Raw genomic sequence first — 15988 nt, 5'->3', positions numbered from 1 at the left:
ACAGGTCTCACTATCGTGGAAACGGAAACGTACTAACTACAGACGGTTTCTATGGTAGCGAACAGTTTGGAAAACAAATGTAGCAACTATATTTCAAATTTTATGTAAATCAAGCAGTTTATTTTATTTTGGCTGTGCGATAACATTCAAGAAAGAAGCTAACCTGTGAGCAAAGCTTACGGTGCTTCAGAACTGTGGACCTTATTATTTTTAAGCAGACTCGATGGTAACACTGTGAATTGCAAAAAATATATATTTTTATGTCCATACATTTTTAAAACGTTTATGCGGTCTACTAGAAAGAAGTTCGCTGTCGAACGCGATCGACGTCCTGGACACCAATGCTCTAGAAAGTGTGCAAATCATTAAACTGCACTTTCTGCTACTTGTCTCCAAAGTGGGATAACACGTTTATCAATTTTCAAAGAAGCATAACTTTCCCATGTTGAAAAAGAGCTGATTAGGCTACCATTTATTTCAGGTGTGCTTATGAATATATAAGTGGAACTAATGGTGGGGTACTCAAGGGGAGGTTTGGGAAATACTGCTCTATAGTCTACTACTTGGCTTGGTTCTTTTTACAGTTCCTTAATGTTACCTATAAGTTCTCTCTCCCTCCCCAGTGATCGGCGAGCCAGTGAAGTTGGAGTGGTTTAACCCCCAGGGGGAGCGCATCGTGTCGTCCCAGCGTGTGGCCCTGCACACCGGGGAGGACAGCTCCAGGCTGACCATCTACAACGCTGTAGTGGAGGACGCTGGCATCTACCGCTGCCAGACCACCGATGCCCAGGGACAGACACAGGAGGCCACCATGGTGCTGGAGATGTACCGTGAGTGTCAATTACATGCATATGTAACAGAGAAGAACACAAACACCACACTCTCTGCATTCCCTCTGTATCCATTCCAGCCTCTGTAGGGTCCTCCAGACATACAAAGGCATGAGTTGAATACATCGCCGTCTCCTCTGTTAGATCATAAAGATACACCATATTTACATTTCATTCCACCGCTGTACCCACTTGCCCATTAAAGAGTATAATGATTGTTCGCTGGGTCTGGCGGTGTGTGTGATGGATAGTACTGAATGTGTGTAGGCGACGGAGGCAGGCTCTAATCGTATGGGAGAGGGAATCTTATGTGGTCGTTAATGGGACGTGATACACGGAGGAGTTCTGCCGCTGGTAGCCATCTGGCAGACGCTTGATTTGGATCACCGGTGTGGTGTGTGTACTGTGTGTGTATGTACATATGCACACAGGCATGCCCACGCACGCCTCCACACACACACACACACGTGCGCACGCACACACACACCCCCCTCTGGAGTGCGCTTACCTTTCTCACCCGCTCCACAAGTCCCCCTACCTCCTCTGACCTCCTCTCTCACGCACTACAGCTTGGCAGCCGTATCCATGACAACGTCAGTCAGCCACCGTTCAGCTCTGTGTGTTCAGTAAGTATGAGAAGTAACAGGGAGATTAGTCACCTGAAGGGCTTGAGCATGCGTGTAAAGTACCCAGCACCCATCTGAGGCGATACCGAACATGATATTCTTGTGATAAACACCACGTTATGAAAAATGGAAGCCACTTTAAATGTGCTGTACATGACCATTTGTGAGTCGGGACATTCTGCACACACACGTGCACACGTCTTGACATTATTATATGCGTTCGTGCATCACAACTCACAACCTGACGAAAGCTATCCATATTCAAACTCAAATTATAGCTTTATTATAGCTTACGGATGAAAGACTATAATTATCTGCACTGCTGAGTAATTGACAGGTGTAGAGTTTCCAGCACCGGCCAACAGAGATCCACATAGGAGACAGTGGAGGCAGTCGATGTCCCACCTGAGGGAGATCCAAGAAAATTGGCTTGTCACCCCACTTTGACAGTTGCCCTTGCAGCTATGTGGGCAATGACTGAAGAGAAATTCTCACTGTGCTACCAATTTGACAGTGTCAAGCGAGCGGTAGACTGTTACACGAGAGGATTTGTTTTTCTTACTGATTTTCTTGTCGAGCAGGGTAACGACAAAGGATACGGGAAATGAAAACAAGTACAACAACGTGTTTGAATCCCAGGGAGAGAATTGGGGGAAGGAGAGAGAGGGGGTATGAGAGACGGAGAGAGAGAGAGAGAGAGGAAGTGAGGGAATTAAATGGATGGCGAGAGAGAGAGAAAGCTGGAGAGAGAGGGGTGAGTGAATTTGAGAGTGAGGTGGTGAGAGAAGGAGAGGGAGAGAATGAGAGAGAGGGGGGTAAGGGAATTAAAGGGACTGACAGAGCACAAGAGAGGGGGTGAGGGAATGAGATATGGAGAGAGAGAGAGAGACCAAGCGACGGATTGAGAAAATAAAAAACAAAATGTATACACGAACAGCTCTAAAACGTGCCGTGGAATGAAACCGGCAGATGAGGAGGGTTGAATCTCACATTCAGAGTCAGGAGGATGCAAGGCACGTTAAAGAGCGGCGAGGAGAAAAAAGCAAGTTTTGGAGAGCCGCCTGACATAAATCACATTGCAAAATGCTAATGTGCTAGGTTGCAGAGTGATCTAGTGGAAGGGACTGAAATAAATAGGGCCATGCACGTGATTTATGCACACTTTCATTTTGCCACACACAGTGGATAACCCGGTGGTGTTACACACTCCACGTGCCACACACGCGCGCACACAACATTTTTCTCTCCATACACACATACGGCGTGTGATAAGTCGACGAAACTAGCCAGCACTACAGGTTCTGAGAGGGTGGTGGAGTGTTTTATAAGAGAAGAGAAACGCAGGTTCCAAGTCAGCTTTCCCCAGGTGAAATCTATCAACCACCTGCCAGGGCTTGTCAGACAGCTTTAAACCGGCACAAGTTGAATCAATCATTTGATTACAAACAGAACTTTCAGGGTGGGAGGATTCATTCAATATGCTGTGAGAATGTTTATGGGACTATTTTGGACCACAGATAATCTGAGTTGTCTCAGTGGTGTTGAACCATAGACAATATGTAAAACAGTTTGTTCTATAGAATGGAGTTTACTCTCTACTCACCTGCAGGGTTTCCCAAACTCGGGCTCTGTTCCAAAGTCCACCCTCACCTACTACTTAGAACGAGGCAATGTACTGGCCATGCATTCTAAATGGTATACTTGCGTGAATATTGTAACATAACCTCTCCTGGAAAGACATGTCTCTAATGTGACTTCACTTCCTGTTACCTCATTTCCTATGTGACAGAGAAGCTGACATTCCGCGACGTGAGGTCCCCCCAGGAGTTCCGTCACGGCGAGGCGGCAGAGGTGGTGTGTGACGTCATCGCCTCGCCGGCACCTGCGGTCTCTTGGTTCTACCAAAAGGGCTTCAAGAGCATGGAGATCACTGAGGAGCACTACAGTAAGTCTGCTTATGGTCATTTGATACATGCTGCCTCTGTTGATGTGCTGGAAAACCTTATTTGCTTGTTAAAATAAGGACCTAATTACCAGTTGGTTAATTAAAGCCTAACTTTGTAAAGTACATACTGTAGCTACCATAATAGCAACATAACTTGACTCTTGAAAAGTAATCTATTGAGCAGTACAGACCATATAGAAATAATTTCCATGTGAACATGTCATTGGATACGTTTGATCCACATATTTGTAATTTTTTTGGGCCCACTCTTTGATGGTATTTTACAGTCTCCTTTTAATGAAGCAGCTGATAATTACATTATCATTGATTTCAGAAGCCAATTAACGGTTTGCTAGCGCATCAAAATATTTAACATTAAATGAATTCAGTTTATATGTCAGATTGCTTCACACACAGTTTCGAGACATATCAGTTGAATAAATGTGCTTACTTGTGTGTCCCAAATGGCACCCTATTCCCTATGTAGTGCACTACTTTTGACAAGTGCCCTATGAGCCCTGTTCAAACAGTGCACTATATAGGGTGCCTTTTGGGATGTAACCTATGTAAACAAACCAATGTTATGAAAAATGTATTCCCCAGATTCTGTCAGGGGTTTGAGGCTATAAATAGCAAGTTCTAACAATAAAAGCCACAGCATGTGATTTCATTAAACATATTGTTGGACAATAAAACATGTTAACGAGCCTGCCTAGAAGATGGAGAGTAGAGGATGCAAATGTCAGTCGGTGGTCTGATGCTCGCTGCCATGTTGTTGAGATCTGTGGGAATCACATCTTCCTTTCTTCATGGCTACTGAATAGTGAAAGAACAGAATATTATTATTATTTATTTTTACTTGATTTATTTTGTATAATTTTTTCACTTATTTTTTTGTGTGCTTATGTTGTTGACAGACAGTATGTTGGGATATGAAGGGGATATTCCATCTGTCTTGAACACTGATACTATAAGTGACAGCACAGGAAATTATTCTTTCATATTTCTCTACTTTACTTTTTCTTCATTAAATGAGTTCTTTCAGATCATTGCTCTTAAAAGGAAAGGAAACAAAGTGTTGTATACTATTGGAACACATCCTGTAACTAAGGAGGAATGGAGAAGGAAAGAACGGTGTCTTAGATTGGAACACATCCTATGGCTTAGAAAGAAAGGAGAAGAGAAAGTTGTTTTAGACTATTAGAACTATCAGGTTTCAGGTAAGACCCAAGTGCAGACAGTGTTGAAGTAACAATGTTTATTACAACAACAGGGGCAGGCAAACGACAGGTCAAGGCAGGCAGGGGTCGATCCAGAGTAGTGGGGCAAAGGTACAGGACGTCAGGTAGGCCCAGGGTCAGGTCAGGCAGAGGTCGGTAATCCAGAGTAGGGGCACAGGACGGCAGGCAGGCTCAGAGTCAGGACAGACAAGGGTCAAAACCAGGAGGGCGAGGATAAAGAGAGACTGGGGAAAAGCAGGAGCTGAGACAAAACGCAGGCTGACTTGAACAAACAAAATGAACTGACAGACAGACAGAAAACGTGATAAGTGGGGAAGATGGGTGACACCTGGAGGGTGGTGGAGACAAGGACAGGTGAAACAGATCAGGGCGTGACAAGAACACATTCGGGGGCTAGAATGATAGGAGAGGGAAAGTAATGTATCTTAGATTATTGGAACACATCTTGGGGCTGAGAAAGAACGGAGAAGAAATGAAATGTATCTTCGACTATTGGAAACCTTCATGGCTCGTTCATGATGGACAGAAGTTAATTTGCAGGTTCAGACTTGTTTACCAATACTCTGTCACCCAATCATTACTTTTCCTCCTCCTACACTTTCCCCCTCATCCACCCATCACGTAGACAGACTTCCTGGGCTGATTAGGAAAAAGATTTGTTTGAAATCTTTGAATGTAGTTAGGTTTTTTAATTGAATTTCAAAGTGCGTTGAAGGGAAGGGCCTATCTCCCCTTGCCGTGCGGTAATGATTAAAGGTAGAGATAGCAGTGTGTTTTTTTTATTCTACGCTAATTACGGGACAAGGTTGTAAATACCTTTGCGCTTGACAGAGAGAGATAGGGTTCTCACTTATCTGCCAGTGACAACAATAAAGGATGGGAAACTTTTTGTGAACTGCAGACCTAATTACTAAAGTATTTATCTCACATCGCTTAGCTAACTTTATTTTTAAAAGCTAAAAATGGTGAAGGTTTATGAAAATATTATTTGATAGCAAGTATGTGACTGGAGTCATGAGACTTCCTTTCACTCTTTCCTTTCTATTGTTTTCCTTGTATCTTTCTTTCCATAGTTCCCGTCTCTTTCTAACTCTCTACCCCTCTCGTTCAACCTTTCTTTCTCATGCTCTATCCCCCTATATCTCTCTATCGCTCCCCCTGTCACTCTATCTCTACGCCCCCCCACCCCCACCCTCTATTTCTCTCCTGCCCTCTCTCCTGTGAAGGCAGGTTCCAGGTGCTGCCCAACAACAACCTGCAGATCCACAAGGTGACCAAGGCGGACGAGGGCGTGTACCGCTGCGAAGCGCGAGTGGAGGCCCGCGGCGAGATCGACTTTGTTGACATCGAGGTAGTGGTGAATGGTGAGTAGCTATTGCGTCCACTGTAGCTAATACCTATCCAGTCATATGCAGGGGTGAATGAAGAGTTAGCCACCTAGTTAGCATAGCATACCTACTCTCCCCTTGACTATCATATCCAAAACGTTCAGATATATATGTAACCTTGGTTCTCTGAAGGATCAAAGCTCAACAACTCAGAATCATTCAAACGTAACCTACCCAGACATATTTTTCCTCTCACAGTAGCAGCCGGGCCTGATCTCAGAACAGACTTATGAAGACTAGCGTAGCATACAGTAAGGCTACCTGCTCTCATTTTGCACATATCAAAAGCCTATCTGACCATATACAGTGGTCCCTTCTACAATAGCAGCCATACAGCAGTGGTGTTAAGGATGAGAAGCCCTATACAGAGCCACAGTGTAAAGGCTCTCTTAGGCCAGGCACTGGGGTGTATCGATCGGTGGCATACAGAATTGTTGCTCCTCTCAGGGTGAGAATAGAGTCACCTAGTGAGACAGAATCATTCTCCCCTCCTACACTCCACAGTTACAGCGCTGACACAGGCACAGGGTTGCCAGCTCCCAAACAATCGCACCCCAGGACCACAGGCAAAATGAAACGCTTATCGGTCCAGAGACACTTGGTCTCACACAAAGCAGGAACGTCTGTCTCCGGTGGCGGGGATTGGATTGTCAATAGTGGCAAAAATCTCTGATCTGATTCAATTCAGGTTCTCTTTTGAGTTATTGACACAAAGATAATCATACCTGGTGTGTAAGAATCGGGTCATTGATTCAGAATTAATCGTGTTTATTGTGTAGGTCACAGGAGGTTGGTGTCACCTTAATTGGGGAGAACGGGCTCGTGGTAATGGCTTGAGCAGAATTTGTGGAATGGTATCAAACACATGGTTTCCTTGTGTTTGATGCCATTTCATTTGCTCCATTCCGGACATTATTATGAGCCGTTCTCCCCTCAGCAGCATCCTGTGGTGTAGGTGGAAATGTGATGGACAGCGGTTTGAATCTAGGTCTCCTGCGTGTTACAAGACTATTAGCCAACTGAGGTGAGGCCTGGGCAAGATATTGGATGGCCAGTGTAAGTTCAGGTCTCAAGCAAGGTTACTCATCACGCAAGTGTAGTTTCAAACCACCATCGCTACAAAGGCCTTGGCTCCAACAGAACTGTGGAGTCACTGAATTGTACTGTGTTGAACATAAGATCTGAGCATTCACCTCAGATCGGCATAGTTTGAGAGAAAGAACAGACTCACTGATCTAGACAGGCTCGTTATAGAGCTACTTAATGATGGTCAGTTTGGCTGCCACCGCTCCTTTGATTTCCTATATACTCACACTATTTCTGTGATTGAAGATTTCAATTAGCGCCAGCTCGGGGTTTTGTAGCTCAAAAAGCAAAAGGTTGTCATTTTTAATTACCTAATTTGTTCTCAGCAAGGCCCCAGAGAAGCCAGGAAGGCGAGCCACCTCAGAGCGTTTCGGGAGTGATTGAAATGTGATCTCTCGCGAGCTATAAGCACAGGTTATGCATGAGCGCCCACAATATTGTCTCGGCTATCTAGCTCTTCCCACCTAATGTAATGAACGCACTCGGCAAAAAAAAAAACACGGATTGCGTTCAATTTAGAGAACCACTTATAGTTGTGAGGAAGATCCAATAAGCTTGCTCATTGAGGCGAGTCCTATTATCCGCCTGGCAACATGACACCCGCGATCCGGCTACGGAGATGGGACAGTCCACCGCCGCCATCACTATGGAGTGTGTCCGACTGAGCGAAGGAAAAACTCAGAAGGAACCCACTCGGCACAAACTGGTTGAATCAACGTTGTTTCAGTGTAATTTGTCAACTTATTGTGACGTGGAATCTACGTGGAAAATACATTGGATTTGAAAAAAGTCATCAACTGAATTATTTTTAATTGTATGTATTTATTTTTTCAGGGGGTGATCAGCTTTAATATTGCAGATAGATTGTGGCTTCTATCAGTGTAATTGTGTGCATAATTTCCAATCCCCCATATATGTTTTGTAAACATATACATTACCAGTCAAAAGTTTGTACACACCCACTCATTCCAGGGTTTTTCTCTATTTTTACTATTTTCTACATTGTAGAAGAATAGTGAAGACATCAGAACTATGAAATAACACAAAATGATGTCATGGCTTTAAAAGCTACTGATAGGCTAATTGACATAGTTTTAGTCAATTGGAGGTGTACCTGTGGATGTATTTCAAGGCCTACCTTCAAACTCAGTGCATCTTTGCTTGACATCATGGAAAAATCAAAAGAAATCAGCCAAGACCTCAGAAAACAATTGTAGACCTCCACAAGTCTGGTTCATCCAAATGCCTGAAGGTACCACGTTCATCTGTACAAACAATAGTACGCAAGTATAAACGCCATGGGACCACGCAGCCGTCATACCGCCCAGGAAGGAGATGCGTTCTGTCTCCTAGAGATGAACGTACTTTGGTGCAAGAAGTGCAATTCAATCCCAGAACAACAGCAAAGGAACTTGTGAAGATGCTGGATGAAACAGGTACAAAAGTATCTATATCCACTCCTATATCGACATAACCTGAAAGGCCACTCACGAAAGGAGATGCCACTGCTAAAAAAAAACGCCATAAAAAAGCTAGACTACGGTTGGAACTGCACATGGGGACAAAGATCGTACTTTTTTGAGAAATGTCCTCTGGTTTGATGAAACAAGAATATAACTGTTTGGCCGTAATGACCATCGTTATGTTTAGAGGAAAAAGGGGGAGGCTTGCAAGCCGAAGAATACCATCCCAACCGTAAAGCACGGGGGTGGCAGCATCATGTTGTGGGGGTGCTTTGCTGCAGGAGGGACTGGTGCACTTCACAAAATAGATGGCATCATGTGGCAGGAAAATTATGTGGATATATTGAAGCAACATCTCAAGACATCAGTCAGGAAGTTAAAGTTTGATTGCAAATGGGTCTTCCAAATGGACAATGACCACAAGCATACTTCCAAAGTTGTGGCAAAATTGCTTAAGGACAACAAAGTCAAGGTATTGGAGTGGCCCTCACAAAGCCCTGACCTCAATCCTACAGAAAATTTGTGGGCAGAGCTGAAAAAGTGTGTGCGAACAAGGAGGCCTACATACTGGACTCAGTTACACCAGCTCTGTCAGGAGGAATGGGCCAAAATTCACCCAACTTGTTGTGGGAAGCTTGTGGAAGGCTACTGCTCCAAAAACATTTGACCGAAGTTAAACAGTTTAAAGGCAATGCTACCAAATACTAATTGAGTGTATGAAAACTTCTGAACCACTGGGAATGTGTTGAAATAAAAGCTGAAAAAAATCATTCTCTCTACTATTATTCTGACATTTCACATTCTTAAAATAAAGTGGTGATCCTAACTGACCTAAAACAGGGAATTTTTACTCAGATTAAATGAGGAATTGTTAAAAAAATTGCATAAATGTACTTGGCTAAGGTGTCTGTAAACTTCCGACTTCAACTTTATATCAAGTAGGGATTCACTCAACAAATTGTTCTCTCTTAAGTTCGTTAAAGTCAGCTTCAATAACATTGACTGTACCATTCAGCTTTTCAGTTTCCTTTTCCACTGTCGCGGCTTTCTCATCACTCATTTCAAGGCTCTTCTTCACCTCGTGTATCTTTAAGGACTAACTCAGGTACGCCTAATTTATAAATTTGAGATTTTAGCAGTTTGATTTCCACGCTTACCGTGGTGGTGAAAATATGTAATCTGTGTCAATCGAAGTCTCTTATTGCATTTTTTTGTTTTAGAAGTTGGTTCTCCATTCCTTACGTGTTTACCCTCCGCCATGTTTTGACTGCGTTGGTAGTGTTTGTCGATAAAATTCTCCAGCCTAACAAGTTGGTTTGAGTTATTTTCCAGTTTTGATGTTGTTGCTCACGAGTGAGCAGATCAGCGTAAAAGTATTATTATTTGGTCAGTTTAGGGACATTCATTTCTAAGCCTTTTCACAAGGCATTCTGCACCGCCAACTTCAGTCCGCCATCTTTCACTCTGCCACCAACGGAAATTGTTGATTTAAGGGTGAAATTTCAACCACAGGATTATGTCACAAAAAAACAAACCTTTTATGAAATATTTTGCATTTGTACCTTTAATCTTGAAGTTCTCCGTCCCGTATGCGGGATCAACATCCAGCGTAAAATCATTTCGCCATATTCATAACCGAACAATAGAAAAATGTCATATATTTTTTTTTTAAATATAGGACTATTTTATATCGTTTTATAGATACACCTCTCCTGAATCGAACCGATTTCAAAAAGGCTTTACAGCAAAAGCAAAACATTAGATAATGTTAGAGGAGTATATCGTCAAAGTATTCACATAGCCATTTTCCGACCAACCACATGCATCACAAATAACCAAAAAACAGCTAAATGCAGCACTAACCTTTGACAATCTTCATCAGATGACACTCCTAGGACATCATGTTACACAATACATGCATTCTTTTGTTCGATAAAGTTCATATTTATATATAAAAACAGCATTTTACATCGGCGCGTGACGTTGACTAACTATTTTCCCTCAAATGCATCCGGTGAAACAGCGCTACAATTTACTAAATTACTATTTGAAAACATTTTTAAAATGTAATATTGTCATTCTAAGAATTATAGATTAACATCTCGTGAAAGCACCCGCAATGCCAGATTTAAAAATAACTTTACTGGGTAATCACACTTTGCGATAAAAGGGGATGCGATACTCAGAAAAATAGGCTACCGTTACAGGTCAGCGCCATCTTGGAACAATCGCATATAAAATCTACTCTTGTATACTATTGTAAATAATCCCTTACTTTTGATTATCTTCATCAAAAGGCAATTCCAAGAATCCCAGGTCCACAACAAATGTATTTTCGTTCAAAAAAGTTAATCATTTATGTCCCAATAGCTTCTTGTTGTTGCGCGTTCTGAAGGCTGCTCCAAATGTACCGATTTATAGGCAAAGTGATGAAGTTGAGTCCGCAATTCAGAATTCCACATCCTGTTACGATCTGTCTCGGGGTTTTGACTGCCATATGAGTTCTGTTATACTCACAGACACCATTCAAACAGTTTTAGAATCTTTAGGGTGTTTTCTATCCACAACTATTAATTATATGCATATCCTAGCCGTTTAAAATGGGCACGTATTTTTTTCAAAAATCGCTGTAGCGCCCCCTATCCTAGGCGACCGTCAAGAGGTTAAAACAATGTCAGATTTTCAATGTAATATCCACAATCAGAAAAAAATAACAATAGCCTGGGTAGATTGATTAGATTGGAGGCAATTTGTTTTTACCGCCCACACACACACCTGCATATACAGTCGAAGCCAAAAGTTTTGAGAAAGACACAAATATTAATTTCCACAAAGTTAGCTGCTTCAGTGCCTTTAGATATTTTTGCCAGATGTTACTATGGAATACTGAAGTATAATTACAAGCATTTCATAAGTTTCAAAGGCTTTTATTGACAATTACATGAAGTTGATGCAAAGAGTCAATATTTGCAGTGTTGTCCCTTCTTTTTAAAGACCTCTGCAATCTGCCCTGGCATGTTGTCAATCAACTTCTGGGCCACATCCTGACTGATGACAGCCCATTCTTGCATAGTCAATGCTTGGAGTTTGTCGGAATTTGTGGGTTTTTGTTTGTCCATCTGCCTCTTGAGGATTTGACCACAAGTTCTCAATGGGATGTTTCCTGGCCATGGACCCAAAATATCGATGTTTTGTTCCCAGAGCCACTTAGTTATCACTTTTGCATTATGGCAAGTTGCTCCATCATGCTGGAAAAAGCATTGTTCGTCACCAAACTGTTCCTGGATGGTAGGGAGAAGTTGCTCTCGGAGGATGTGTTGGTACCATTCTTTATTCATGGCTGTGTTCTTAGGCAAAATTGTGAGTGAGCCCACTCCCTTAGCTGAGAAGCAACCCCACACATGAATGGTGTCAGGATGCTTTACTGTTGGCATGACACAGGACTGATGGTAGCGCTCACCTTGTCTTCTCCGGGCAAGCTTTTTTCCGGATGCCCTAAACAATCGGAAATGGGATTCATCAGAGGAAATTACTACCCCAGTCCTCAGCAGTCCAATCCCTGTTCCTTTTGCAGAATATCAGTCTGTCCCTGATGTTTTTCCTGGAGATAAGTGGCTTCTTTGCTGCCCTTCTTGACATCAGGCCATCCTCCAAAAGTCCTCACCTCACTGTGCGTGCAGATGCACTCACACCTGCCTGCTGCCATTCCTGAGCAAGCTCTGTACTGGTGGTGCCCCGATCCCGCTGCTGAATCAACTTTAGGAGACAGTCCTGGCGCTTGCTGGACTTTCTTGGGCACCCTGAAGCCTTCTTCACAACAATTGAACCGCTCTCCTTGAAGTTCTTGATGATCCGATAAATGGTTGATTTAGGTGCAATCTTACTGGCAGCAGTATCCTTGCCTGTGAAGCCCTTTTTGTGCAAAGCAATGATGACGGCACGTTTTTCCTTGCAGGTAACCATGGTTGACAGAGGAAGAACAATTATTCCAAGCACCACCCTCCTTTTGAAGCTTCCAGTCTGTTATTTGAACTCAATCAGCATGACAGAGTGATCTCCAGCCTTGTCCTCGTCAACACTCACACCTGTGTTAACGAGAGAATCACTGACATGATGTCAGCTGGTCCTTTATTGGCAGGGCTGAAATGCAGTGGAAATGTTTTTTTGTGAATCAGTTCATTTGCATGACAAAGAGGGACTTTGCAATTGATTGCAATTCATCTGATCACTTCATAACATTCTGGAGTATATGCAAATTGCCATCATACAAACTGAGGCAGCAGACTTTGTGAAAATTAATATTTGTGTCATTCTCAACTGTTGGCCACGGCTGTACACACAATCCACCCGTCTATAAATTTCACATTTTGTTACATTACAGCCTTATTGTAAAATGTATTAAATAGATTTTTTCCTCATCAATCTACATACAATACCCCATAATGACAAAGCAAAAAATAGGCTTTTAGAAATGTTAGCCAATTTTAAAAATAAATTTTAAAAAGATCACATTTACATAAGTATTCAGACCCTTGAGTGCCTTTGGCAGCGATTACAGCTTTGAGTCTTCTTGGATATGACGCTACAAGCTTTGCACACCTGTATTTGGGGAGTTTCTCACATTCTTCTCTGCAGATCCTCTCAAGCTCTGCCAGGTTGGATGAGGAGCGTTGCTGCACAGGTATTTTCAGGTCTCTCCAGTAATGTTCGAACGGGTTGAAGTCTGGGCTCTAGATGGGCCACTCAAGGACATTGAGACTTGTCCCGAAGCCACTCCTGCGTTGTCTTGGCTGTGTGCTTAGGGTCATTATCCTGTTGGAAGGTGGAACTTTGCCCCAGTCTGAGGTCCTGAGCTCTCTAGAGCAGGTTTTCATCAAGGATCTCGCTGTACTTTTCTCTGTTAATCTTTCCCTTAATCCTGACTAGTCTCCCAGTCCCTGCCGCTGAAAAACATCCCCACAGCATGATGCTGCCACCACCACGCTTCACCATATGGATGGTGCCAGGTTTCCTCCAGAGTTCACATTTGGTTTCATCAGACCAGAGAATCTTGTTTCTCATGGTCTGAGAGTATTTAGGTGCCTTTTTGCAAACTCTAGTGGGCTGTCATGTGCCTTTTACTGAGGAGTGGCTTCCACCTGGCAACTCTACCATAAAGGCCTGATTGGTGGAGTGCTGCATAGATGGTTGTCATTCTGGAAGGTTCTCCCATCTCCACAGAGGAACTCTGGAGCTCTGTCAGAGTAATCATCAGGTTCTTGGTCGCCACCCTGACCAAGGCCCTTCTCACACGATTGCTCAGTTTGGCCAGGCGGCCAGCTCTAGGTGGTTCCAAATTTTTTGGTACCCTTCCCCAGATCTGTGCCTTGACACAATCCTGTCTCGGAGCTCTAAGGACAATTCCTTTGACCTCATGGCTTGGTTTTTGCTCTGACATGCGCCGTCAACTGTGGGACCTTATATAGACAGGTGTGTGCTTTTCTAAATCATGTCCAATAAATTTACTTTAACACAGGTGGACTCCAATCTAGCTGTAGAAACATCTAAAGGATGATCAATGGAAACAGGACGCACCTGCGCTCAATTTCGAGTCTCATAGCAATGGGTCTGAATACATGTAAATAAGGTATCTGCTTTTTATTTGTAATACTTTTTTTTGCTTTGTCATTATGGGGTATTGTGTGTACATTAATTAGGGAAAACATTATTTAATCCATTTTAGAATAAGGCTGTAACGTAACAAAAAATGGAAGGGGTCTGAATACTTTCCGAGTGCACTGGATGTAACCACATCGACTTGGATGAAATATCTCATCCTAGTCTGTGTGGTTCCTCCTTCTGAAAATACCCAATCTGTGGCACAACCTCTTCCAGGTCCTTATTCTTCTAATAATATGCTTATTATGTTCTAAAAGAGCAAGGATTTCCTTTTTACTAAAGCCTTTTCTAAAGTATAGTTTCACCAGTCATCTAACTCAGGCATTTCAAAGAACAGTATCAGGGAACCAAGGAGGCATGGAATTAATCAGCAAAAACCCATACTTTAATCTTGAATTATAACTGTGACTTTATTCACAAAATGTTGCCAATATATTATTGATGTATTGCTACTCTATTTTCAAAATATTGGCACTTTATTCTCAAAATATTGCCACTTTATTCTTGAAGTATTTCAAGTTAACGTACCATCCTTGCAAAAACAGTACCCTCACCCTTTATTTTTTTCTCTTCACTTAGACCTAATACTCTTCTCTACAAAATTGCGCTAGAATCCCGTTTAAATAGTCTTTTTTTATTTGATACTTGGGAACCTAACCGCAAAAGTAATTTTTATGTACACTACGTCATCACGCACTTTATAAGCAACAAGTCAATTTGATGGAAACAGATCTCTAGTGGGAACATTTGCATATTGTTTTTATGCGGATTTTAGAATATTTGCATGAAAATCTCTCGCCAATTGAATGGAAACCTAGTTAATGTTTTTATAAATAATTTCTTGTGTAATCATAGAAAACCTGAATCTTTAAGATAGCGTGCATAGCTCATCGCAGGTCTGTGGGGATCTTCACAATTGCTGTAATACTCTACTTAGAATCTCGATTGGCATTGATCATGTAATGTAGTCTCAACTGCAATACAGGTTCTGCTATTAGATAAAGCACAGTGAAATCACATTCATCTGTTGTATAAATTAACAAAATGTCTGACATTGTATACCCATTTGAACTTTGCTGTGCTTTTAAACGGTTGAAAGTGCAGTGATATACATTTAGGTGACAACTAAACCAAAAATCTGACGTTATTCCATTTTAGAATGTGGATGTGCTTTTAGATGGTTGAAGCATAGTGAGAACACATTGGAAAATTCAACAAACTTTTTGAGAAGGGGAATATAGGTTGTAATCTCATTTATCAAGGTCTCAACCAAAAATTACCCAATTATCCACGTTAACAAAAGATGGTGTGCCCAGTGGGAGCTTTCTTAGAGGGAGGAAATAAGGAAAGACTAAGTCTAACCTAAGGAGGGGAACACTAAGTAGAACGGAGGGAAGGAAACCCCTCTAAAGAGCCCAAATTAAGGCCCTCCTAAGAAGCATAGATACTATATGTGGTCGTAATGGAATTTGAAGTATAGTCACTCGTGCCCTATGAAGTGAACTAGATCTTAGGAGACAATAAGTGAAACACTAAAGAAAGAAACACTCAAAGTAAGGCCCCAAGTAAGATAAATACAAGGTCCATCTGGACTTTGAAGTGTAGTCATTTGTGTGTTTTACTCAGTCTGTAACACAGCTTGTTCCAAAGTGTGTATAATTTTCCCCAAGCCTCAGAATTATATATGAAACTATAGATTCAACCAACTAGTCGTGTAAAAGCATATTTAGAAGTTTAGTTGAGGGGGGAAT

The 15988-nt window shown here is 42.2% G+C and overlaps 1 protein-coding gene across 3 annotated transcripts in view; it reads left to right on the top strand.

The window, feature by feature from the left end:
• ncam2 (neural cell adhesion molecule 2) overlaps window positions 1-15988 on the top strand; it is a 407658-nt gene that overhangs the window by 306596 nt on the left and 85074 nt on the right. For all 3 annotated transcript variants that reach the window (XM_029740523.1, XM_029740521.1, XM_029740522.1), the window contains 3 exons: window positions 624-830; window positions 3246-3401; window positions 5869-6006. In XM_029740523.1, coding sequence (XP_029596383.1) covers window positions 624-830; window positions 3246-3401; window positions 5869-6006 — 501 coding nt within the window. The remainder of the gene's footprint in view (window positions 1-623; window positions 831-3245; window positions 3402-5868; window positions 6007-15988) is intronic.

The sequence above is a fragment of the Salmo trutta genome, chromosome 39 (genome assembly GCF_901001165.1).
Source record: "Salmo trutta chromosome 39, fSalTru1.1, whole genome shotgun sequence".
Lineage (NCBI taxonomy): Eukaryota > Metazoa > Chordata > Actinopteri > Salmoniformes > Salmonidae > Salmo > Salmo trutta.
This window is presented reverse-complemented; position numbering and strand designations above follow the sequence as displayed.